At 47.7% G+C, this 27,618-nt stretch overlaps 1 protein-coding gene across 2 annotated transcripts in view; it reads left to right on the forward strand.

Moving 5' to 3' along the window:
- Positions 1-27,618, forward strand: part of LOC116940373 (bifunctional heparan sulfate N-deacetylase/N-sulfotransferase 2-like) — a 204,927-nt gene that overhangs the window by 97,681 nt on the left and 79,628 nt on the right. For both annotated transcript variants that reach the window (XM_032950151.2, XM_032950150.2), the window contains exons 2-6: positions 362-3,345; positions 4,728-4,868; positions 5,662-5,820; positions 15,391-15,640; positions 15,988-16,298. In XM_032950151.2, coding sequence (XP_032806042.1) covers positions 2,650-3,345; positions 4,728-4,868; positions 5,662-5,820; positions 15,391-15,640; positions 15,988-16,298 — 1,557 coding nt within the window. In that variant the 5' untranslated portion in view covers positions 362-2,649. The remainder of the gene's footprint in view (positions 1-361; positions 3,346-4,727; positions 4,869-5,661; positions 5,821-15,390; positions 15,641-15,987; positions 16,299-27,618) is intronic.

Below are 27,618 nucleotides of genomic sequence, written 5' to 3' on the forward strand. Positions count from 1 at the left end.
TATTATTATTATTTGGGATTGAGAACACGGAGCGCTCGTTATTTTCTTGTATTGGAGGCGAATGTGAACCCCTCGCACAGCGGGACGACGGAAATGTGTCGATATTCGGCGATGCGTTAAAGAACAAAAACGAAACCCTCACGTGCCTTTGTGCGTGGCGACGTTTTATTTGACGCCAGAGGAACGTTTTAAAAACACTGCACAGTGGCGACGGCGACACGCCCAGTCCCATCCGGTATCCGTGTCATCATCATCGCCGACGCACCTGGCCGTCTCATTGTTTTGATTAAATATCCCAACTCGGCCTCCTCTCATATGAGCCCCCCCCCCCTCTGTGCCCACCACAACCTCGCCCCATTAGGCTCTTGTGGATGCTCATCGCTCTCCGAGCTGCTCCTGCTGCTGCTGCTGCAAACCCCCTCTGGGAGCCCTGCGAGATTGAGAGAAATCAGCTGCAGGCAGAACTCCCTCCTACTCCTCCTCCCCGTCGCAATCACCTCTCTGCGTCACTCCCCTTGCAGAAAATAATGAAGGGAGGATGTGAATGAGTAGAACGAGTGGAGGTGGACGTGGACCAGACGCTGCTCCCTGACTCGGCGGCGCAACCCAAACACCGGAAGATTTTGCAGGAGCGAAGTGGACGTCAACTCGACAGTCCACCAGCCGGGATCGCCCCCTGATAGGAAGACACGTGGTCACCTATGGGATTGATCGACTGAAAATAAGAATAAGAAGATATCAAGACTGAAGCAAGTTCGAGATTGAGCCGACAGTCGGGGAGTTCTGTGGCCGTCGCGAACGAGGAATGGGACCGACGCTGGCAAGGACCCAACCCCTCGGGTCTGACCTCTCGTGAGCACGTCGAGGCTTGCCGAGACCTGCAACGTCGTCGGTGGTGTCGGCGGCGGCGGTGGCTGCGAGGCTCGGCGAAGCTCGCATTGCCGCTAGACGGGGGAACGCTGCTCTCGCTATGCCGGGTCGCTGCGCCTGCCGCCAACGCCGGCCTGGCGCCATGGTCACCTAGAGTGGCGGATGGCGCTCGGCGGCAGTTATTTGGCCGGCGTGGCGCGGTGAGTGGCGTGGTTGGGCATTGCGAGCCCTTTGCCGGCGTTCGGCGCGGTGGTGGGGCCAGTGGAGTAGTAAGTTGTATGGTAAGCAGTGTGGGACTGAGGAAAAGCCTGTGGTGGTTTGGTAAGCTGTACAGAAAGCGGGTTGGTGAGCGGTGCAATAGTGTGATGAGCAGTGTGGCTAGTTGTGTGGCGGTACGGCGAGCTATGTTATTCTGAGTGGCTTGTGGCAAGTGGTGTGGTGAGTGGTGTGGTCAGCAGTTGTGGTGAGTGGGAGTAGGTGAGTGGTGCAGTGTGGGAGTTATGCCAAGGCCACGCCGGGCACGTGCAGTTGAGCAAGCTTTATGCCCTCTTATCCCAGAAGCCATCCTGATTCCCTCACCCTACAACCCCCTCTCATTTATCTGATTGCTCATGTGTTGGGTTTGTTTTTGAAGCCCTGTTTTGACAATCTGTGATGACTCAAGAGGTGAAAGGAGCACAGCTGCGGCGATGCAAATGAAAACCCACGAACAGCCATTGCTTTCGCAGCTTTCACTGCACACATGATAGGAAAAGGAGATTTTAAAATAATGAAAAAAAACTACAAGCAAAGCAAGATTTTTTTTTAAACCTTGCTCTGGCCATATGAGAATTTTTTTTTAAATGACATGTAAATGGCAGCGACAATATTACGTCTATTAAATCCAAACATTACGACTTAACAGGATCTGCCCACTGACTACTACAGATTAGCACGGATGGCTACGTACGGTCCGAAAGAAGTTCAACATATAAAAATGCAAGTTAATCATTGATTTAGGAATGATATTTTTTGCTGGGAACTGGTGGAAGAAATTCAAAAGGCTGCCAGGCATCGCATTTTTCTAGTTATGCACATTGGAGGCTTCTGGCGCCGTTCTGCCAATGACGAGCTGTGGATGTGAAACTTGACTTTGCTGGATAAGGAGTATATGAACTTGGTGGAGAAAAAAGCTCCATGGAGAAAAAAGTTTAGATTTTTGAAACAAAAAGATGACTCACCCTTACTTGACAGGGAAATAATAATATTATGTTTTTTCGAAACGTTCTTGAAAAGTTGCTTGATGGTGGCTTTGTCGGTGGATTTATTTGTCGCCGTTGTCCCACTATGCTGCAACAGCATGGAGGCTAATCATAAGGTGGCTGAAATTGGAAATGCAGCAAATACAAATTGCCCACAAACGTGGATTGGTTCGATCACAGGTTATTAAACATTGTCAAATAATAACTGTCATTATTATCGCAGTCGAAATTGTGAGTCTGTTCATTTGGGGGGGGGGGGGGGGACAAACAACCCAAAACACTGGCTGCTCCCATGAGATTCTAAATCTATAAACGTGAGTAAGGAAATGCGCTGTCTCTAGCACAGTGGTGTGAAGAGCGATCTTCTTCAAAGTGTGTCATCTCCATCCCACATACGCACGCTTGGAAAACCCATAAAAAAAAAACCTTAAGAGATTTCTCCACTTTTTTTGTCTCGGTTGCGATAGCCATCATTATCACCTGGGTCATAACTACGAACCTATTACCAGCGTCCCAGACGGATTGAACCGGCAGCCTCATGGCGGCCACGATGGTGCCGTCGACGGTTAGCCCGTGGCTGTGCCGTGGGCCAGACCTCCGGCGCATGGTCGCGTTGCTCCTCGTGTTCAGCGTGCTGTCGCTGGCGCTGCTGGCGTACTACGTGTCGAGCGGCGGCAAGGCGACGCCCGTGTCGCCCAGCCCGCCGGCGCTTCGCGAAGTGTCCGCTCGCGGCTCCCCGATGGCGCCGGGTGCTGGCGGGGACGAGTGGGCGACAGCGGCGCGCAGCGCTGACGCCTGGGGGAGGATGGAATTGCGGCCGTTGAGGCCCTGCCTGGTCGCCACGTCCGCGGAGCAAGCGGCGGCGGAGCAAGAGGACGACGAGGAGGAGGAGGAGGAGCGGGAAAGAGGGGGGCAGGAGCAGGAGGAAGACGGGGACCCGGACGTTGAAAGCGGCACGGCGAAGCACGTGGGAGATAAGGAAAAGAAGGGAGAGGGGAGCAGGGAGAGCAGAGCGCGGACGGAGGGCAGAGATGGGGACGAGGTGAGGAGGTACCCGAGAGATGGGGAGAACAGCGCGGAGCAGAGGGAGGCGTACCGGGTGGTGACCGGCAAGGCGAAGCTGCGGGGGAGAAACCCAAGCCTCCCCACTCCCTCCCAGGTCCCCGAGCGGCCCCCTGTGCCAAGGGGAGTGCAACATCACCCGGCTGGGCCATCTCCACTGCAGCTTCAGCAGGTACCAGAAGCTGCCACTGCTTTTTTTTCTAATTCTAAAATAATTGTAGCGGAGCGGTTGATCCTGTGAATCTGGTGACCGAAGTTGGAATCCTGGCCCTGGTTTACACCAATGGTGAGTGGTTTATTAAAACTGGTACTGGCAGCGATCTCCCCTCCTCACCAACCTGTACTGAACACCGTGGTGAAGTATGGTGACACAACGCCCCATCACCGGCACAGCATGGAAAACTATTCAGCATAGGGACGTACATTTTTAATCTAGTACATTATAATTGATTTTTATTTCGATTTAAAGCTTTCGTGACTGCAATGATTCATCTTCTTTGGTTCTTTCGGTAAAGTCACGTAGAATGAGAATAAAATAATAAATTGATAAAATAAAATAACAATAATATTCTCACGACGTTTCGGCCACAACACAAGCGGCAGACAGTCTCGTCCCTTCACCTGATGAAGGCCGCTTGTGTTTTAGCCGAAACGTCGTGAGAATATTATTGTGTTATTTTATTTTATCAATTTATTATTTTATTCTCATTCTACGTGACTTTACCGAAAGAACCAAATAAGATTATAATTGATCTTCATGACTGCGATGTTAAAGTCAAGTTCAATATAATTCCCTTTATCCAGGAAAGTTCCACTCTCAAGACTCTCAAGACAGTCTTTCAGGAGGGTCCTGTAATGGGATGTTGGGCCAATTACATTTATGAAAGTTTGGCATGTGGGAGAGGAAACCTACCATGCATACAAGGGGTTAAACGCAAAGCTCTGCACAGATAGATTAAATAATCCATTGGCTACCTTGAAAAGTTTTCATCCTACTCTAATGATGAGGTCCAGTTCTGATCACCATAATTTCAGTTGAAATAATCGCTCATCATGAGAGATGGCAGATTAACTTGCGATTATTTATTTCATGATTACCGAGGCAGCGTTGAAACTCCCATGCTGCCATCACAAGGTCCGTGAATGTGGTCCAAGTATTAGGAAACTCTTCATAACTAAATCAACTGGAATGCACCCAATCTCCTCAGACATAGGAAGTTAAGTAGATTGCAGCCTGATTGATGCTTGGATGGGCAGTCACTCATGAATAAAACAGATCAGTGCAGCAAAATCCATTATTGTACTGTACTATGCTACAACATCTACGCTATCCACCTTCACCGACCTGCACCGATCAGCGTGGTGAAGCATGCTGAAACGACCCCCTCGGCACTGCCCGGTGCGGGGAGCCCCTCATCCAGCAGTGGAGCGGCAGAAGGGGCTGCACGTGTAAACGTTGCGCAAGGAGTGCCCGCTAAAGTTGCCGCCCGGCTTTGCGTTCCGCGTGGAGCCGTAGTCGGGCTGCGGCTGAGCGGGCTGTGCCGTGCGGTGCAGGACGGCGCAGTGTGGCGCACCGAGCCCGTTGTGCTGCTCTTCCTGGAGAGCCACTACTCGCCTGCCGGGCAGGAGATCGTCGCCGTGCTGGAAGCCGGACGCTTCCGCTACCAGGCTGAGACAGCGGCCACGGGACTCAAGGTGAGGGGCGACTGGCATCGCTGAGGCTGCAGGGGCTCCGTCGTGGAGGTCGCAATTTACTCTGTGACTCGTAGAACGACGAATCGGGTGGACAGACGTGACACTCGCGTGCGTCTGTCTCCGTCTCGCGTCTTGGATTGGAGTGAAACAATATAAAGGGGCATGATGTGCATTCTGTGATAAACACAGGGCCTTGCTCTTGTCCACATCCTTTGTGTGATGCAACTAACAGTCCGTAAAAACCACGTTGAAAATCTACGAAAACCAAATTCAAAACCCGGTTTGCAATGACTGTATCGTCCTGCTTTCTGTGGTAGATGTCCTAGGAAATGTGATTATTTCCATAATATCGAAGAATTTGGTTTGCGTCACTTGCGTGACTGTAGTAATAACAATAATGTCGTGTTTGTTTGTCCCTGGTTCCTTAAAAGTGGCAACTCTCGCAAGGGCACTGCTGCCAGGGAGATTGTGGTTTTTTTGTGTGTAGAAAATATGCGGGCACGGCTTAATTTATCATTTAATATTTTGTTGCTGGTAGACTGGATCAGGCACCTGAGTAGTCACCATGCAGCCCATTGAATTAACCACAAGCGCTCGGAGACGGACACCGAAGGATGATCGACTCAGAGACCTTCCGTGTAGGCCACACAAAGCATGGACTCGAAGCCACCAATTAACTTACGGGAGTGGGAGAGGAGGGTGTGAGAGTGGGGAACTGAGTTGTGGCAGTGAGAGTGTCCGCCGTGCTGGATGTGACCCCTGACCCACCGGGCCACTCGGTGTGCGTGTGAAGGGTGACCTGCCGACGCTCACGAGGAGGGACGGTGCCGGGCGCTTTGCGGCTGTCGTGTTTGAGAACGTGCACCGCTACGCTGCCATGGACGCGTGGAACCGTGAGCTGCTCGACCGCTACTGCCTCGAGTTCGCCGTCGGCATTGTGGCCTTCCTCAGGGTGAGCGACGGCCGCCTGCTCGCACCCCCTACGAACCCGGCCGCCCAACTGACATCTCGATCGCATATTTAAATTGGTCCTGGACCTTCCTTTGGTCGACTCGGCCTTCAACGACTACCTAGCACAGTGTTTAAACTTCAGCTCTGGGGGAGAAAAAGGCGGCCTTGGGTGTCGTTGGTCGCCACCCACTCACTCGTGTTTGCCGTGCTGCTCGCTAACGGCACTTGCCCCAACATTCGGTTAAAAGCTATATGGGGGACATTTGCGTTTGTGTGAATAAGTGCATGCAGGCACACATGTACTACACACACGTACCTATGCATGTACATGCAAACAAGTATCTGCATAAAAATACATACATACACACATACATATGCCTACACAGGTTGTGGGGCAAGTGCTGTTAGTGAGCACCTATTAAGGCCATCACGGCGCACGAGGGGGAGGTGGAGTCAGCATTATGTCCAGGCCTCCTTTAATGTTGCTTACACATTACACTAGGCACTAGTTTAAGGCTGAGTAGACCTAAAGCTGTGAGCGTAAATCGAATTCGGGCCATGGGGCTCGTAGAGGAGCGCTCTAACCACAACAAATAAACAAAGATTCCCCATATAGCCTTTACCTGACTAGTGAGGCAAGTGTGCTGTTGGCGAGCACCTATCACAGATGTGAGGCGGTTAGGGCTCGCCCTGTTTGCCTAAGCCACGGCTGCCCATGCGCACCATCCAGTCGGATAAATGATCGTGGTTGGAGGACAGCGCTCACAGGGTCGGCCGTGACGTGTGACCTACGGGACGGCGGGCTGATGCCTCTCGCGGGATTTAAGCGCGATGACAGATCTGCCCTCGTGGCTCTCCGTGAAGGTGAAGAGGCAACGGCGTCGAACAATCTGCGCGCAAGAAGCTCTTCTGCCCCGCGGGTTGCTTTGCCACATTTGCACTCCGGTGGCTTGTCTTTAACATATCTCGAATGCATCTCTATGGGTCACTATGTATTTGTATGCGTCTCTATGCATCTTTACATCTCTCTGTGTCTCTATTTATCTTCATGTGGTTGTATATGTGGGTTATGAAAATTTGATGAAAATAATGAAAATTAAATGACATTTTGAAATGTATCCGAAATTATGTTAATTTGTGTAATTATGCGTCTAATTATGCTAATTCGAGAGATAATCGTATTAATTTATGCGAGTGGGTGTGGTTATGATAATGCAGGTCGTTATGATAATCGGGCCCAGCCTCGGTGACGAGGGTTGGTTATCAATTGGAATAATGCAATTAATCGTATGCAGTTATGCAGGTGTTGTGAGCGTGAATGAGAGAGTCAACTCGGCTTCGTTGTTTAACTCTGTATTATCAATAAGGATAAGATTATTCTCGCTTTAACATTTATTGATTATGTGTGTTAGTGTGCTTATGATAGGTCCCCCAAGTTCATATCTCAATCGCAGAACAATTCTTATGCGGAATTTCAGAAAGAATCACACAGTCGCTTCTGCATTGATCAATTTTATTTTCTCACTAAACTTTAACTTTAGAAGATGCACTCTCGATCTTGGCATTTCAACACCGTATCATCACTTCTGCGTTATTTCACTCTGGTCACGGCACATATGGTTAACCACTGCGTAACGCGACCTCGGTTGTTGAGAGAGAGAGACAAAAAAAACATGCAAAGGCTACTCTAAGTAAAACCTTAACTCTCTATTATGAATTATTATACTGGAATTTGCACACACAGTACTGCGTTCATTCCTAGAGCCATACCAAGATTATACCATTAAAGACGACCGACTAAAATATTTCTCAGTGACCGTATTCACGTAACTCGATGGCAACAATGTTCTTCGTTATCAATTGATTTTTAATGCACCACCTTGGAGTGGCAACCCTTCTTGATTGTCCCGATATGCGTATCGTGTGTCTTCTTTATCACTGGTTCAATTCTTTGCGTAAAGCAGACGCCGAGGTTGGCATCCCTTGTGTCAAAAATGTGTTTGTTCCCTGCAGAGTGGTGGGGGTGTGAGGGTGAGAGTGTGGGGGAGGGGGGGGCATACGAACACGGCTGCCACAGTGTCTGTCCACAGCTGGCTGGAAGAGTCGGCACGGCGCTCGCCGTCGTCGCGCGATGATCCGTCGTCAGATAGCGCCCGCAGCTCGTCCGCTGGCTGCAGTTCCTCACTCTTGTCTTGGTTCCAGCTGGTGCTGGTCGGTGTGCGTGAGGATCGAACCCACGGCGCGCTCGCTGGCGCTGACACTCTTGCTCACGGGCGGCTGGTCAGGCTCTTTCCGCTGCTGAATGAGCCAAGTCGCACACGCTCTCTCTGTTGAGATGACCGAGCGCTCTCAGCGCTGATTCGCTGACAGCCGGCTTCTTCCCTGCTGGATGACTGCTGCACGCTCTTGCTTGGCGGCTGGTCAGGCTCTTTCCGCTGCTGATTGAGCCACGTCGCACGCGCTCTCTTTGTGGAGATGTTGACACTTTGTTTGTTGGCGGCTGGCCAAGCTTTTCCGCTGCTGGATGGCTGGCACTTGATGTAGGAATAAATTTTTGAGTGATACTTCGTCCCGCAGCCCTGAACTCACACTCGGTGGCACCTCGCCAATTCTGAGTCTCGCCATGCTCGGTTAATCGCGGGCTCCTCAGAGCCAGCCTCTCGCTCTCGCCATCTCTTCTGCCGCTCTCCGGCTGTTGAACTCGTTGTGTCGAACTTAACTGGAACGGACTGGTTTGTCGAGATGATGGTGGGCCGTTATATGCAAAAAGAATCTCCGCTCTGCGCAGTGGCGGGGGGGGGGGGGCGTGGCCGGTGTGTGTGTGTGCGTCCGTGCGTGTATGCCATCCACCAAGCCATCTGCGTTATACAACCCTGGCGGGGAGGAGGGGGCGACCATCTTTATAACAACAAGCCATTCCTCGCTAGGGTGTTAAATTCCTTTCTCGTGCTGCGGGAAGACAAAGACGGCCGGGAGGCTCTTTCTCTCTCTCTCTAACCCTTGAATTAACTTCCCCTCCCCTCTTGGTGACCCTGGAGGCTGTGTCCATCAAACCGGTTTGTTTGTGAAATCGTCCCCTGGCCATCTGGTGATTCGCAGATAACGTAACCTCTCTTTGGCCCGGGAGTGTATTATTATTTATATATTTTATGGCCTTTTGACGATTTCCATCTGTGTTTGCTGCGCTGGGTTTGTGTTTTTCATCAATTATTTCAGTTAAAAAATATATATCGGCAAATATTATTATTGATATTAATTGTGGAAAAAGGGGCGTATACAACACTGTGTCTCAATGTATCTCTACATGTCTCTATGTATCTCTATGTGTCACTGTGTATTTGTATGTGCCTCTATGTATCTTTATGGGTCTCTATATGTCTCTGTTGGTTAACTGTATGGTTCATAGTTTGCGTTGCATAGCCAGATTTGCAATACTTTGGCTTGTCTTTAATGTATCTCTATGGATCTCTATGTGTCTATATGCACATCTATGTGTATCTATGTGTCTCTTTGTGTGTCTATGGGTTTACAATATTTATTCCATATATACGCGATCTAACCCAAAAAAACCTGTATTATGGATGATATTGGTCACAAAAGTCGACGTGTTAAACATATTCCATAGTTTGGGTTTCTTATCCATAATCAAACGACAGTGGCTTGTGTATTTAATTTTCCATGTATGAAGGAGATGCGTGTGTCGATGCTCTGGTGCGGTTGATGGTTTCACGACTGTGCTCATCGAATGTCAAAGCAAGGAGGTGTGATGTTTGAGACTAAAAATTAGGTTTTTATTCTGGCCAAGCAACCCAAACTCTGGATCATCCAGTAAACCACTGTGGTTCGCTCTCCTTCAACGAAGGAGCAACAGGAAAAACTCCCAAAACTCTCTCCTGAAGCCCTCTCGTGGCGAGCAGACTCCGACATCGGCATTTCGCCATATGCAGGAATAGACTGCTCCCTGGGGTGATTGTGTGTTATTAAAGGAAGCCACCATCCAAAAATCAATCAGCTCAAATCCAGCAAATAATTTGGTGCTGCTGCTGCCTTTAGCCAGTGGTGCAAAAACACAACTTAGCAAAATAACACAACGCGTTCGTCAATAACACTGCGACCGTGAAAGGAAACGTATATCATAGGTGACTTTTCTGGTAGTGGCCCTTCCTCACAACGTGTAGATAGAGAGGCTGGAGAGATCGAGTTGATCGGAGCTGGAGATGGTGCTGGTTACACAATGGGGACTGCTAAGATGTACATGAATACAATGTTTGGAACTGAACAGTTTGCAGACTGGTGTACGGCTACGCATTTTCCTAATCAGTTATGCACCTAGGCTGTGCGTCGAAGGGGGCCCAACACCAGCAGTTTCAAACTTGATTAATGAGAAAAAAAGCCTTTAGAGCCACACCCGAGTATAAATTTCAACAACAGACTCATCATCATAATTGTCATAATCATTGCCAGCAGCAACATCAACAGAAGTACAACATGAGAATCATCAGTAGCATTCATAAATAATGATAAGCAGCAGCTGCAGAAAAAGTTAGCAGCATAATTAGCTTAAACAGCAGGAGTATTTGCAGCATCACTGATCATCACAATCATCATCTTAATCAGACTCATCACCATCGCCACAATCATAAGCATCATCAGCAGGAGCATCAGTCTGATCATTAGCAGCATCATAACAATCATCAGCATCATTTTCATAACGAGCACCATCATCAGCAGCAGTGCGTGTTACGAGTGCGGCTACGGTAGGATAGTGCTTGGCGAGGCAGAATCAACTCGCGTCCTCGCCCAGTGGTACAACCATTACAGTCACTTAACCCCACAGAGAGGGAGGCCGCTGCATCGCGTGACGCGGTCACTAGTGACAGGACCAATGCCCAGCTTTCGGACCAAATTACTTGGCAACTGCTTTGCAGTGTGCGGGAGGCTCTTACAGAAAGAAAAATCCACGCACGTGCCACTTTGATAAAAAAAAATGTGGCGATCGGTGCCCGGCGGCTCAGCAAGATTAGTGTCTTTCTTTGCCGCTGTTTGTCGCCGTTGTTGTTTTGGGCGAACTCGCTAATAACGCGTGGCGAAGTGGGGTTGTCGGCTCGTCGGGAGAGACAAGGAGAAAGAAAAATAATCAGGGCCGCAAAATAGGAGCGACAGAAAACAAACGTGTAGGAGGAGGCCATCGAATGGAGGTGGCTGCAGCGGGCGTAACGGTACCGGGAGTGGAGCGAAGGAGTGAGCCAATTAATGCGCTAGGACTCTGTCAGTGACCTGACGAGCAATTACTTCCCCGTGGCTTGGAAGACACCTTCAGCAACCCGGCCAATTAAAGTCGCGTTCACACGCAAAAAGCTCGTTGCCGGTCTCAAGGATGGATGCATGGTCCTGTTGCTACCACTGTACTGCGTTAGCAACAACAACAAGAGCAATTATGTCCGCATCTGTTTATATCTACAGACACCCGGGCAGTAATATTGTGCTCAACAAGCAGACGATATGAACTCGAGTGTGTAGTGGTTATCGTTTGCGTGTCGCATTGTGAGTGTTGTTGTTTTATGCCGTGTGTCTGCACGTGTCAGATTGTGGTCTGGGGTATGGAGACCGAGCGGATTCATTTATTTAAATTTATTTAATCTGCGATTATTTTTTCTTGTTGTGTGTATTTTTTCTTGTTATTTACGTATTCCTTTTTTATTTGCTAGTGTGGTTTTGTTTTTAGTAGTATCTGTGTATGGAACTGGGCGAATGATGTGCAGCATTATGGGATGCAATTGCACGAATGTTGCTCTATTAAATGAAATGAGTATTATTATTTGTTTATGTCTGGTGGTATATTGGTAAGGATACAAAGCACAATTCTGTGAGCTCATACCCGCTAGGTTTCATCCAGGTGCTCTTTTTCCTCCAACATATAAACACTCATTAATTGGCAGGTAACACGTTCATATACAGAGGACAATAAAGCTTGGATGGGGGGGGTGGGGTGTTAAGATTTGGCACCGGCTCGCCACCTGGCCGCTACTGCTGCTGCTGCCTTCCTGCTGTGGTTCCTCCTCGCGCCTCTGAATGCTTCTCTCTCTTCGAGAGCGAGCGGGCACAAGTTCCCATTGTTCTGAAGTTCCAAGAGGAAGCTGGACGTGTCTTAGTGCAGCATGGTTGGGATGAGCCCTTGTGTAAGCAATACAATTGGCCTCCCCTATCCAATTCACTCCTCCCATGTGCCCATATATTCATAGCCCAGTGGCTGCATCCTTTTGACCCGTGGATCCTGGTGCAGTTGCCCTGCCTGCACACAAGGGATGAACGATTAATCGATTTCAAATCGAAATCGCAATTTGAAAGAATGCGATTAGCAAATCGCAAAGGCTGCGATTTTTGCGATTTGAAAAGTCCTATTACTTTCTTTTTTGAATTGTTTAATTTGTTATTGTTAGAACTTTATTTATTTAACTTAACAATTGTTCTATGTTTGATTGTTCTATTTCAATGATTATTTTTCATAAATGCATGTTGGAAGCAATTAATATATTTTAAGTTCTCATCCTTGCATTAGAATATATAGAGCAGTTCATATTTTGATGGTATCATGTGGTAATGCTCCATCACATGTATTAAATCTATTACACAGTGAATATTGAACTGAAGCTTGACTTTAAAAAGTGTAATCGCAAATCAAATCTCCATCCCAAAATCTGTCAGAAAAATCGCAATTAGATATATTCCCCAAATCGTTCAGCCCTACTGCACACTCTATAACTACGCAACTGGGCCCAACATTCTGGCGAATGTCACACTGGTACTGGAACTGGTGGGATATTAGACTGCATCATCCTCCTTGTCCATATCAGGTCAGAACTTATATTTGCAGAAAGCTTTCCATAAATGAATCATCGTGTAGTCAATTAGGAGAACTGGCTCCCGCCATAGAAATATGGACATTCCACCATTGCCTCAGGGTTGCCAACATAGATGACGATATGCACATGCAGCTCTGGAGAGTGGTGGCTCAGTAGTTAGCTCACTGCGCTATGAACCCAGAAACATTAATTATATCCTTGACCACAGCTCTCATCAGTGGCAAGTGATAACTGAACCGGTCCAGCAATGTTCCCTCTAGCAACTGACTCTGAACCAATGTATAGTCAAGCAACCCCCATAATTGACTGTTCCCTCTAGCAACTGACTCTGAACCAATGTATAGTCAAGCAACCCCCATAATTGACTGTTCCCTCTAGCAACTGACTCTGAACCAATATATAGTCAAGCAACCCCCATAATTGACACAGCATGGGAAGGCCCTCTTTCAGCAAATGGTTGGACTGTAAATCATTGTCATTATGTCGTGCTCAAAACCTCCATACAGCCTTACCAGGCTGTTGGGGAAAGTGCTGTTAGCAAGCACCTATAAAGCCTGGCATGGCAAACAAGGGGGTGGGTGGCCAATACCACGCCTGGCCGCCTTTGTCTTCCCACTGCTGATGTTTACACAATGCACCAAGTACTCATTAAAGGCTGAGTCGACTTAGGAGAGGCCCAAGACTTATTCAAATATTCACCACAGTTATTGGTCATGAGTGGGCATCAAACTCGGGTCGCTGGGTTCATATCGCATGCAGTGCGCTAACCACTGCGCTACTGCTTCGATACACAACACACACCGACACTTGTGCATAAGAGCGTGCGCGTGCCGGTGTGTTAAGGAATATCGACGTCTATTACTCAGCCCACTCAGAGCCCGACCAACACTGAATGCACAGCCGTCCTCAGCACCGCCCAACCACTTTCGCAGGGGATAATTATTTTCTCACGGTTCTTTGGGCACTGGGCGAGGGATGAGCGAGCGTTTGATCGAGCTCAAACAAGTTTAGTGAAGAGAGCAAAGTTACTACTATTGAAAGTTTTTTTTCGAGCGGCGTCCGATTAGATGATATTCGCCACCATGTGAACAACGGTAAAGTCCAATTAAATTGCGAAATCCCGGCCATCGAGATCCGGCCCGGGCATCGTTTACAACGCGGTAATCTTTTCACAGTGGGAGCCTTTTTCTTTGGCTCGGCTTGAATATGAAGTGGTGTTAATGTTGTTCAGGGTTTGTCCCCCCACCACCAGCTACAACAACTCACACCACTACAGCACTTGCACTCAGCAAGGCGTTCGCAAGCGGAACACAGCTTGCATCGCAATAACAGACAACTCCCTGAGGAGTCACAGAGCCACTGCCAGCAGAGCTGAGTGCTGGCGGTTGCTCTTTCTTAACCCGGTGACCTTCGCCGCTATATTTTTCTTATCTGTCACCCACTGAGGACGGAGTTGAGAATAAAATCCTTCAGTGAGCTCCTGCTCCCAACACAGGAAAAAATATAACAAAAACTCTAAGTACTGGCTTCCATGCAAGGGGTCTTGTGTGAGTATGGGTCTTGTGTTCTGTGGCAAAGGGTTACAGAAGATAAACTCCCCCCCGCCATTCCAAAAAGCGTTTATTGTGATTATATTCATTTATTTATGGTATTTACAGAGGAGTGAAAGAAAAGGTTGGGCGAGATTAAAGCTTTTCATGTGTGCCTGGAGATTTGAGCCGCAGGAATTGGAGACGCAAACGGCTCGTTCATCGCGGCTCCACTCTTGATTCCGCTCCGCCGCTGCAGCTACGCGCGTCTCGCCCCCACGGCCAGGGACTGTGCTCGCATTCCAATGAGCCCCCACCCACCCCTCAATCTTCTGAGGGAGAAATTTCAGCGACCGCGATGACACAAACACATTGGCTCCGCTCACACGCCATCACCACTCAGACAGGGCGATGATATCGGCTACGTGCTAAGAAGGTTTTTTGAAAAACGAAATATGAATACGCATTTATACGTGTTTTTTACGTGGTTCATTTAGAACAATGCTCCCTCGTGAGGATGGAAATGCATGGGAGGGCTGGGCGTAGATTAAAAGCATTCGCCTTTTCCGTTTCTGTAGTCTCTAAATCGAAATGCTGTAAACTAAACTATGAGAAATTTAGGAAAGCAGAGGGGGAAAAGCCGCCCACTTCGTTCATGGCCCTTGGGCTACACCCATTTTAAACCTTTACAACAGTCTGCTTTTAGCAGCTCCCCCCTCTGTTTTCCTCCTGATGACGATTGCTTGTGTTGTGGTTGAAACGTAGTAGTTTTTTGTTTAATTATTTTTTTATTAATTTGAAACTATCTACGTGACTTTACTGAAAGACCCAAAGAATATGAATTCCTGCAGTCACGAAAGCTTTAAGTCAAGATTTGTGATTGCATACTCGGCATCATCATCGTCACTGTGGGCATGGCTTGTAGGGGGTTTCTCGCCTTTTTAAGTGACGAATCGTCCCAGCTCTAATCTTTAGCACGATCCAGCGTCCATCACTGGTCCTGGGCCTCCCCTATGTTGACTCAAATGAGGTGCAGTGTGTAAACATCGCCACTGGGAGACAAAGGCGGCTGGGCATGGTGCCGGCCACCCACCCCCTCGTGTCCCATGCCAGCCTTAATAGGTGCTCGCTTACAGCACTTGCCCACAAAGTCTATGAGGGAGATATTTGTCTTTGCAGGCTGGGGAGGGCGGCACTTCCGGGCTGCAGCAGCTCAAGGGCTTCCCCCTGCTGCTTCGAGCCGGCGCCTCGCTGCGCGATGGCGTCGTGAGCGTCGACGCTCCGCTGCTGAGGCTGGCGCGGGGCGGCGCCGCCGAACGGGGAGCTCTCCCTGGGGCCGACTGGACCCTCTTCTACCCCCAGCCAGGGAGCGCAGCCGGAAACTCGAGCGCCGCGTTCCGGCCGCTGCTGCTCGCGCACAGCAACAAAGGTGGGGCCGTGCTCGCGGATGCGCGATGACGGCGATGTCGATGATGACGGTAAAGATGATGATTTTGGTACTTTTATAATGGTGATGAAATGGGTGCTGATGGTTGTTATTATGGGGTAGTGGTTCTGGTATTGATTCTCATATTGACGACGAGGATCAAGACAGAGCAGCTTTTAAGACGATGAGAAGATGCTGATGACGATAAAGAAAAATATATATTTGATGTCGCCATCTCGATGACAACATTGATAATGACTATGATGACACATCGCCAAGCTCGTATCACCATGACAGCACCACCTGTAACCCACCCCACCCGCCCCCTGCCATGTCGCCCTCCCTGTCAGACGCACGAACCCCAGACGGTGCCAGTGAGGATGGCACCGGGAGGCATGCGGCCGCCGTCTACGGCGCCGGCACAGCTGACGACGGCGCCGTGCGCCGCGTCTTCTTTGGGAACGGCGTCTCCTTTTGGCTGCACAAGCTGCTCTTCCTGGATGCACTGGCGTGGTGCTCGCCAGGGCCGGCGTCTTCCGGCGGTGCCGCGGCGCGGACGGCGCGACGCCTTGCGCTCCCGCTCGACCGCTACATCCTCGTGGACGTGGACGACATCTTCGTCGGGAAGGAGGGGACTCGCATGACGCCCGCCGACGTGGAGGTATGGGTGGCGGTGGCAACGGTGGTGGTGGTGGCGGCGACGGCGGCGGGGGTGGTGGCGGTGGTGGTGGTCAGCCCATCCTATGCCCGGGGTCCTATGGACATCCAACTCCCCTGAAAACATTCACCACTTGCCAGGCATCGACTCACCACATCCTCAAAACTCACCAGTTTATGCACCATGGTAGGCAACCGCTCCTATGACACTTAAACAACACCTGGCTGACCATCATCAGTTTTTCACCAATCACCAGCCATAAACGATCCCGATTCTTCTCGCCAGTTTATCCAATAAGGTGGGGAGCCCGCTGAGAGTCGTGGCTTCTGCACATCACACACACGCTCCATCCCAGCGGCACACGCTGCTTATCCTGCACGTAGTTTAAGCTCGCGTCACACACCGGGCTATGACCACAAATAGTCCTGGGTGTCGGGACCAAAAAGCCAAAGTTTTGGGTCAAAGGAGGGCATTTATTTTAGTACTATTATAAATTCACGGTCATAAATTACATTTATGCTTTCAAATGAGACCTCCTTAATTGAATATGGTACAGTGGTCTCAGAGAAATATACATACACACAAAGATGACTACATACAGATTGGCTGATTCGTATTATTATTGAGATACCAATTACGCTGTTTGTAATTGACCACACACAGAAATTTGTAGATTTTTGCAAATCACAGTCGCGATTTGATTCAAGAGTTGAATTTAAGTGGCCTAGATTTTTTTTCCCATCCATTTGTATTGTTCCATCATGTTGGAAGAGCGTTGTCCTGTCCACTAATGCGAGTGCACAGCTAGCAGTGCCGTTCGCTAATGCGGCAAAAACCATAAATTATCGAGTCTCACGCGCACGAGTGAATGCGAGTACCGTTGAGTGCAAGAATCAATCCAAGTCAATTAATTCATGCATCGTCAGGTGTCGAGTAGTAAAGAAATGTATCTATCCTGGAAAAGCCTCCGCTGAGTGTATAAAAATAAAAGACACAATTTGGTGATATAGCTGCTGTGTTGGTTGCGGTGCACAAGCAACTCTCTGCCTTAAAATGAATATAAAAGAGGAGGCAATGTGTTGGGCAATGGCCCACCTTCATGGGCCTCTTTATCAGGAGAGTTCTGTTCTGCAATGTCTGGCCACTTCCATTCTTGAGTGGCGCGTCTGAGTAAACTGGATTACCTGGAAAAAGAAAACCCAGCATGAGGGGCATAACGCTAAAGCCTGGCATGGATGGGTGCCAAAAGCCCACGTGCTGTCCTGCCATCTCCTGGCCTCTCACAGCCCAGCGAGTTTGGAAGTTAAGTAAATATATACTCGATTCACCAACCCCTTGCCTCCAATGCTCTGGATCACAAGTGTGACCCACCGTGCCAACGTGTCGTATTTCGGGCGACGGCAGTGAATGTGGTCGCCGTGAAGGTGGTTGTTGGTGGCGATGGCGTTGGTGGCAGGGTTGATGATTTATGGGCAAGTTGGTGAGTAGTCATGGAATACACACCATTTATTGTGATGACTCCTTGACCTTGATCGATGAGAATCTGGCCGGGAGGCTCTGGCTTTAGAACATTCGACTCGCAAAACAGAAGGTCAAGAGTTTAACTCCCGGTTGGGGAGGTCTGGGGGGCTGGGTGGGAGATCAGGGGGGAGGGGGGGTGGTAGCTCAGTGCATCATCCCTCCAGGGTCAATAAAATGAATACCACTTTTGTGGTGTCCTGTGGTTAGACTCCTTCTCACCATCCAGTGAGGGAAAAAAGTATTTGATCCCCTCTGATTTTGTACGTTTGCCCACTGACACAGAAATGATCAGTATATAATTTTAATGGTAGGTTTATTTGAACAGTGAGAGACAGAATAACAACAACAAAATCCATAAAAACGCATGTCAAAAATGTTATGAATTGATTTGCATTTGAATGAGGGAAATAAGTATTTGACCCCTCTGCAAAACATGACTTAGTACTTCGTGGCAAAACCCTTGTTGGCAATCACAGAGGTCAGACGTTTCTTGTAGTTGGCTACCAGGTTTGCACACATCTCAGGAGGGATTTTGTCTCACTCCTCTTTGCAGATCTTCTCCAAGTCATTAAGGTTTCGAAGCTGACGTTTGGCAACTCGAACCTTCAGCTCCCTCCACAGATTTTCTATGGGATTAAGGTCTGGAGACTGGCTAGGCCACTCCAGGACCATAATGTGCTTCTTCTTGATCCACTCCTTTGCTGCCTTGGCCGTGTGTTTTGGGTTATTGTCATGCTGGAATACCCATCCACTACCCATTTTCAATGCCCTGCCTGAGGGAAGGAGGTTCTCACCCAAGATTTGACGGTACATGGCCCCGTCCATCGTCCCTTTGATGCGGTTAAGTTGTCCTGTCCCTTTAGCAGAAAAACACCCCAAAGCATAATGTTTCCACCTCCATGTTTGACGGTGGGGATGGTGTTCTTGGGGTCATAGGCAGCATTCCTCCTCCTCCAAACACGGCGAGTTGAGTGGATGCCAAAGAGCTCCATTTTGGTCTCATCTGACCACAACACTTTCACCCAGTTGTACTCTGAATCATTCAAATGTTCATTGGCAAACTTCAGACGGGCATGTATATGTGCTTTCTTGAGCAGGGGGACCTTGCGGGCGCTGCAGGATTTCAGTCCTTCACGGCATAGTGTGTTACCAATTCTTTTCTTGGTGACTATGGTCCCAGCTGCCTTGAGATCATTGACAAGATCCTCCCGTGTAGTTCTGGGCTTATTCCACACCGTTCTCATGATTGATCATTGCAACTCCACGAGGTGAATGGAGCCCCAGGCCGAGGGAGATTGATAGTTCTTTTGTGTTTCTTCCATTTGCGAATAATCGCACCAACTGTTGTCACCTTCTCACCAAGCTGCTTGGCAATGGTCTTGTAGCCAATTCCAGCCTTGTGTAGGTCTATAATCTTGTCCCTGACATCCTCGGAGAGCTCTTTGGTCTTGGCCATGGTGGAGAGTTTGGAATTTGATTGATTGATTGCTTCTGTGGACAGGTGTCTTTTATACAGGTAACAAGCTGAGATTAAGAGCACTCCCTTTAAGAGTGTACTCCTAATCTCAGCTCGTTACCTGTATAAAAGACACCTGGGAGCCAGAAATCTTTCTGATTGAGAGGGGGTCAAATACTTATTTCCCTCATTAAAATGCAAATCAATTTATAAAATTTTTGACGTGATTTTCTGGATTTTGTTGTTGTTATTCTGTCTCTCACTGTTCAAATAAACCTACCATTAAAATTATAGACTGATAATTTCTTTGTCAGTGGGCAAACGTACAAAATCAGCAGGGGATCAAATACTTTTTTCCCTCACTGTACGAATGTGGAAGTGAATTTTCGCCATTAGCTAAGGGCTGCCAACAGAGAGTAGTGCTTCTACATTCTTGGTGAATTAGAGATACACTTGAATAAAACATATAACCAAAGGCACAGAGTTATTAGTAGAAGATCCTTTCAACAGGAAAGCTTCACTGACAAAATGTTTTTTGTTTTGTAAGGAATAATAATGACACTGCAACAAATAGTAATATCTGTTGTTATTTACGAATGGACAAAAGTCAATGTGATTCCCTGCTCAATTGAGCATTGCAGAATTGGTTACTCATCTCCTGTGTACAGCTTTGAGGCAGTGGTCGGAAATTCCATATTCCTGTGGCAGGGGAGAGTCTTTCAAAGGCCAACCACTTTTGACTTCCCCACAAGGTGGTACTCATTGATCTCCAAAGGGATGATGGGCCGAGTCAATCCCCACCCAGGATTTGAACTCTCAACCTTTCGTTTTCGAGGCTGTTCTCACTCTACCGCTAATCTGCTAAATAGAGCACTGTATTAATACTCCAGTGAGGGCCCGTAAATCTCTGCTTGTCAAATTCCAGGGAACTGATTGTAGTCAGGAGTTTCCATGAGACAAATGAGGTCACCGTTATTGTTTGTTCCATAAATATAAAATGCGTTCATTTCCGCAGGAGACCTGTATAGGGGGCATGCAATGACACTGAGAATCAAAGGGGCTGCATTTAAGCCCCGGAAAATATTTATATTTTTTTCTCCAGAGGACTGGAAGCTGCAAAAGATGGCTTCTGTGCATTCGTATAATTCCCCTCAGCCTTCGATCATTGTGATTCAGCAGGGCTCCACTCTCTACCGCTTAAATGCGAAATTAGTCGGGGAAAAGTGCCTCTTTTGGAGGAGCAATTTTAAGGTGCATAAATGTGGGAAGAGTGCATTTATCTGGGAGGGGTGGGGGAGGGTGGTGAGATGGGTGGGTGAGGAAAGAGATGCTGTCAGGTGGAGTTGTAATAATACTTGCTTTTGAGGAAGTCCAATTTACAGTGCAATAAAAGAGGGCTCGCGCCTCAACAAAGTACCTCCTTAATTTGGCTCAGACTGCAGCTTAGTGTCCGTGGGATAATAGCGCTGACGCTTTACTGCCCAGCACTGCACACGGCGCTCCAGCCACCGTGGCTCTCGCAAAACTCCGCCAATGCCATTTGTGCGCTGATCTCACCGCATTTGCTGGACGGTCACTTTCGTTGCACTTTGGTCTTACTTTTTTTGTTACATTTCTTCTTTCACTTACCTCTTTCAAATCCTGAGGTGGCCGGTTCGAGTCGATCCCCCCCACGTGGCGTTTTAAACACTGCCCCCCCCCCACTGCCGACCTGCCGATCGGCGGATTGCTCTTGTGTTTGGGTACTCCCATGTCAACTGGCATATGTCCGCTCCGCGTGTAAGAGTAGGCCAAGAAGCTTCTCTCTGGGTGAGGGATGGGGTAAGTAGAGAAACAAGGTCTTGCCCCATCATAGCTGTACCTTTTCTAGACATATGGGGCCTATATTCAGGTATTGTTGGAGAAATGTTTTGGTGAAAATGTGCTACTGGTCCATCAGCATTTGTTGCTTGATTTTGCGCAGAAATGTCTGAGAGCCATTAAATTAGGCCTGCCTGACAGCAGCATACAGCAAATACAGTGAGGGAAAAAAGTATTTGATCCCCTGCTGATTTTGTACGTTTGCCCACTGACGAAGAAATGATCAGTCTATAATTTTAATGGTAGGTTTATTTGAAGAGTGAGAGACAGAATAACAACAACAAAATCCAGAAAAACGCATGTCAAAAATGTTATAAATTGATTTGCATTTTAATGAGGGAAATAAGTATTTGACCCCCTCTCAATCAGAAAGATTTCTGGCTCCCAGGTGTCTTTTATACAGGTAACGAGCTGAGATTAGGAGCACACTCTTAAAGGGAGTGCTCCTAATCTCAGCTTGTTACCTGTATAAAAGACACCTGTCCACAGAAGCAATCGATCAATAAGATTCCAAACTCTCCACCATGGCCAAGACCAAAGAGCTCTACAAGGATATCAGGGACAAGATTGTAGACCTACACAAGGCTGGAATGGGCTATAAGACCATTACCAAGCAGCTTCGTGAGAAGGTAACAACAGTTGGCGCGATTATTCGCAAATGGAAGAAACACAAAAGGACTGTCATTCTCCCTCGGCCTGGGGCTCCATTCAAGATCTCACCATGTGGAGTTGCAATGATCATGAGAACGGTGAGGAATCAGCCCAGAACTACACGGAAGGATCTTGTCAATGATCTCAAGGCAGCTGGGACCATAGTCACCAAGAAAAGAATTGGTAACACACTACGCCGTGAAGGACTGAAATCCTGCAGCGCACGCAAGGTCCCCCTGCTCAAGAAAGCACATATACATGCCCGTCTGAAGTTTGCCAATAACATCTGAATGATTCAGAGGACAACTGGGTGAAAGTGTTGTGGTCAGATGAGACCAAAATGGAGCTCTTTGGCATCAACTCAACTCGCCGTGTTTGGAGGAGGAGGAATGCTGCCTATGACCCCAAGAACACCATCCCCACTGTCAAACATGGAGGTGGAAACATTATGCTTGGGGGGTGTTTTTCTGCTAAGTGGACAGGACAAAATTTTTATTTAAAGCTTTCATGACTGCAGTAATTCATATTCTTAGTTTTTTCGGTAAAGTCACGTTGAAGAGAAACAACAAAATAATCAAATATATATAAAACAAGAAAAAATTCTCACGACGTTTCGACCATAACTCAAACGGTCGTCTTCAGGTGTGTTGGTTCGCATAAATTTATTTTTAAACGGCGCATTTATTTATTTATAAAAAACGTTAGCGCCACGCGCAACGATTTGGCAGTTTACCCAGGACTAGTCCATCTATATTCTGAAAAGAGGAGGGGGGAGACGAATTTTTTTTTATAATGTATGCTGTCTGAAAGCCACTGTAAGCGTGAACAATCAATTAAGACCTGAAATGGTTTATCAAATCTTGCAATGATTCCTAAGATAGAATCCATCTTCTCGGTTGAAATTGTCTCTGTGCTTGTATATGTGGATAGCCTCATGAACGAATCTCTCATGGAAGCCAGATGGCTTACAAAGAACCTCTGTCTTGGAAAAGTCAATGGCATGTGAGCCTACTGAATTAGAACAATGATCTGCCACGGCCGAGGTGTTGGTCCTACCGTGTTTAAGGTCTGCTTTGTGTTCACGAATGCGGTCCGAGACATGGCGTTTGGTTTCTCCAATGTAACTACTACCACAGAGGCAACTTAGTTTGTAGACACCAGGGTATTGTATGTCCGGAATCACATCTTTTACAGACGGAACCAGATCACGGATTTTATGTAATGTGTTGAAACGGACCTGGATCTTGTGTTTATTCAAGATTTTGGAGATCTTTTTTGTGATCCCAGCAATGTAGGGTAAAGTGATGGTTTTGAAAGGCTCCTCAAGAGGGTTCTTCTTCATGGTTTGAGTGATAGCTTTGCGGATTGTATAGTCGGAGTAACCATTAGCCCTAAGAGCTTGGTGTACGTGCTTGAGTTCACTGCTTATGTGTTCCTGGTCGGATATGCATTGGGCTCTATGATACAGAGTCTTGATGAGAGAATTCTTCTGTGATGGATGGTGGTGGGAATCCGGTTTCAGATAAGCATCCGTATGGGTAGCTTTCCTGTAGACAGAGTGGCTCATTGAACCATCAGGTCTCTTTTTAATTAGGACATCCAAAAAAGGTATCTTGCCATCTATTTCGACTTCCATGGTAAATCTGATGGCTGGGTGTATGGAATTGATGTGGTCGAAGAATTGGTCTAGAGCAGGCCGGCCATGTGGCCAGATGACAAAAGTGTCATCCACGTACCTCTTCCATAAGGTTGGGCGCAGAGTGGCAGTCTGGATGGCGTCAGTCTCAAATTTCTCCATAAAAATGTTAGCTATAACTGGAGAAAGGGGGGAGCCCATTGGGGTGCCCTCAGTTTGTTTGTAGAAAGTTCCATTCCAAGTAAAGTATGTATTGGTTAAACAGTCTCACCAGGGGGGGTACCTCAGTGTTTAGTCCTTGATGAACTAAGTTTTCAATTATTGCAATGGTGTCAGGTACAGGAACCTTGGTGAATAAGGAAACTACATCAAAACTGACAAGCAGGTCGTCTGGGGACAGGGAAATACCCTTGATTGTCGATACCAGGTGAGTAGAATTTTGTACCGCAGAGGTGGTCTTTCCAGTGAAAGGACGCAGGATTTCAGACAAAAAACGAGCTAGTTTGTAGGTGGGGGAGCCGATAGTAGAGACTATGGGACGAAGGGGTGTATCTACTTTATGTATTTTTGGTAAGCCGTATAATCTTGGTGGCCTGGCAGCAGAAGGTTTCAACGAAAACTGTTTAGATTGATCAATTAATGCGGTTGAATCAGAAATTATTTTGTTGGTTTGTGTGACGAGGCTGTTGGTGGGATCTCTTTTTATTTTTGTATAACTACCATCATCGAGTAATTCTTAAATTTTGTTGTTGTATTCTATTTTATCCATGATGACAGTAGCATTGCCTTTGTCAGCTGAGAGGACTACAATATCATTCCTCTTTTTTAATTTATATAATTCAAAACGCTCATCTTTGCTGAGGTTGCTAGCTGGCATCTTAGCGTTTTTGAGGGTTGCAGCGATTTCAGATCTTGCTACGTCTGCAGCGATGTGACCCAGGCCCCTGAGAGCAACGTCTACTTGGGCAATTATATCATTAACTGGTATGTGTTTAGGTGTGACTGCAAAGTTTAGACCTTTAGCTAAAACGGATTTCAGACCATCGGAAATAGAACTGTTACTGCGATTAATTACGACTTTATTAACGTCTAACTTTTTGGTGTGTGGGTCCGGTCTTTTGTTGAAGAGGAGGTTAAATTTGGAAATCAGGTTTTCCTTACATTTGGTCGACATAGTAGCAGCTGTTCTAATTCAGTAGGCTCACATGCCATTGACTTTTCCAAGACAGAGGTTCTTTGTAAGCCATCTGGCTTCCATGAGAGATTCGTTCATGAGGCTATCCACATATACAAGCACAGAGACAATTTCAACCGAGAAGATGGATTCTATCTTAGCAATCATTGGAAAGATTTGATAAACCATTTCAGGTCTTAATTGATTGTTCACGCTTACAGTGGCTTTCAGACAGCATACATTATAAAAAATTTCGTCTCCCCCCTCCTCTTTTCAGAATATAGATGGACTAGTCCTGGGTAAACTGCCAAATCGTTGCGCGTGGCGCTAACGTTTTTTTATAAATAAATAAATGCGCCGTTTAAAAATAAATTTATGCGAACCAACACACCTGAAGACGACCGTTTGAGTTATGGTCGAAACGTCGTGAGAATTTTTTATTGTTTTATATATATTTGATTATTTTGTTGTTTCTCTTCAACGTGACTTTACCGAAAAAACTAAGAATATGGACAGGACAACTTCACCGCATCAAAGGGACGATGGACGGGGCCATGTACCGTCAAATCTTGCGTGAGAACCTCCTTCCCTCAGGTAGGGCATTGAAAATGGGTCGTGGATGGGTATTCCAGCATGACAATTACCCAAAACACACGGCCAAGGCAACAAAGGAGTGGTTCAAGAAGAAGCATATTAAGGTCCTGGAGTGGCCTAGCCAGTCTCCAGACCTTAATCCCATAGAAAATATGTGGAGGGAGCTGAAGGTTGAGTTGCCAAACGTCAGCCTCGAAACCTTAATGACTTGAAGAAGATCTGCAAAGAGGAGTGGGACAAAATCCCTCCTGAGATGTGTGCAAACCTGGTGGCCAACTACAAGAAACGTCTGACCTCTGTGATTGCCAACAAGGGTTTTGCCACCAAGTACCAAGTCATGTTTTGCAGAGGGGTCAAATACTTATTTCCCTCATTAAAATGCAAATCAATTTATAAAATTTTTGACGTGCTTTTTTCTGGATTTTGGTGTTGTTATTCTGTCTCTCACTGTTAAAATAAACCTACCATTAAAATTTTAGACTGATCATTTTTTTGTCAGTGGGCAAATGTACAAAATCAGCAGGTGATCAAATACTTTTTTCCCTCACTGTAGAACCATCTGGCTGCCTTATCAAGTGCCTCCTCTGCCCACTCGAACACAGCAACGCCTGTGTTCGGTATGGACGGCCGGTGGCGCAGGGTGGGTGGGGAGACAAATTCTCCCCACCACCCCCACACGGCACTCCTGTAAGGTAGAGGCGCAGTCCTTGCAATTGATTGCTCGCGCCACTGATGGAGGAATGGCCTGCGCTAGAGGGAGCCCTAAATAGTTATTTGAGAAGGTATTTTGGCCTACTCTTTCACGTTGGCCAGATGCCTTGGAAGGGTCGGAAGTACTCTCACTTTTCCCCATCACACGCAGCCTGCCGTTCGAACAACTGGGTCTTATTATTTTATGTTGCTGGGCGGAAGCAGGTGGGAAGCTGGGGGAGGTGTAAGAAGGTTGTCCCAAGCTTGGTGTGCAACGCTGCCACACCACGGTGGCAGCGATGCGATGGCTTCTCCACACAGATTATTCACGCTGGACATGGAGGGGCCAGGAGCGCACCACGCGAACCCAGTGGCAGGCGAGCCCCTATAAGGGGCTCAAGCTGGGCGCTGCGCCAGACTCATTACCGTAACTCATTACCGCGCCCCACTCTCCGGGGGCGTAAACTCTGCACCGCGAGCCGCGGAAAGCGCTACCGCTGCCGCCACCACTGCCACCACCGCTGCCACTCTGGCTGAAAGGGGCACGTCTGTTAACCGATGGCGACGCATTCGGAGTGTCGGCGTCGCACTCTCGCCGGATTCGCGCTCTCCCCAGTGACTCAAGCAAAGGAGTTCACAGCAGGCACGTGGAGCAAATCGTCGGACATCGTGCCAAACAACACTCGGTACAACCTGAAAACACATCACGTAGTTGTAGTGCATGTAAACACGTTGTCTACTATCATCATTGTTATTATGCATCTGACCAATACTGGGAATTTTTATTTTCCGAGAGGACACATTTTTAAGGACAGCAGCTCCCCGCAAAAAGAGGCTGATCCTGAGAAAACCAAGATAGGGGGCGACCCAAGAGATAACGCGCTTGTTGACGTAGCCCCTAGCCTGGAGCATGTGGCCAAAATAGAGGGTTCTGAGGCCCAGTCTGGCACGGTGCTTCTGAGATCTGTGCCCTTGGTTGTCAGACTCGTGGAAACCATTGCAGTTCCCGTCTCGGTAACCAGCCCTCCATCCACAAAATTATCCACCTAATTTATTCCGTGGCTCCACGTTTATTTGTTAGGCCGGCTCGCGCGCGTGTGTGTCTTTGTGCGTTGCGTACATGTGCGGTTTATTAAAACCGTCACCAAACTGCTCGAGTGAAATTTGCCCGTAGCAGGCCCCCTCCCCTTCATTATAAAGTTATTATGGTTTGAAATGAAATCAATTGTACCCAGTAAACCCGATTAGGGATAATAAACGACTTTGGAGTTTTGTTTTGAGTGGCCGTAACCTAAATGGATGGGGATAGAGGCGCTGGCACGCTGTTGGTGGCCGCGGGCGACGCCGTGTCGGGTGTTAACAGCTCGAAGGCTGTTGTTATTAACTCAGAGAAAACAAACAAGAATTCAGTTATTGAGCAATTAACTTTAAAATTCAGGCGAGACGGCGGTGCGGTTTGAGTGCTTGACTGGCAACCTCCTCGTCTGCGGAGAAGCGCCCTTCCTCGGAACATTCGGAACCCTCAGTCGGTCGAGGCCTTTTAAGTCCAGTCTCACAAAATGTTTGTGTTCACTTCCATACCACCAACCTCTGTAGGTTATGTGTCTTTTATAATTTAATTTGTTAAGTGTTTTATCTGTTTTGGGTTTTATTCAGTTATATCTGTTATGGGGTGGGTTATTTTATGTAAAGTGCTGTTCAGGCCCTCTTTGAATGGCCTTATATAAAATAAAGTTTTGGA

The sequence above is a fragment of the Petromyzon marinus genome, chromosome 8 (assembly GCF_048934315.1).
Source record: "Petromyzon marinus isolate PM22_M1 ecotype Great Lakes invasive population chromosome 8, UKy_Petmar_22M1.pri1.0, whole genome shotgun sequence".
NCBI classification, from domain to species: domain Eukaryota; kingdom Metazoa; phylum Chordata; class Hyperoartia; order Petromyzontiformes; family Petromyzontidae; genus Petromyzon; species Petromyzon marinus.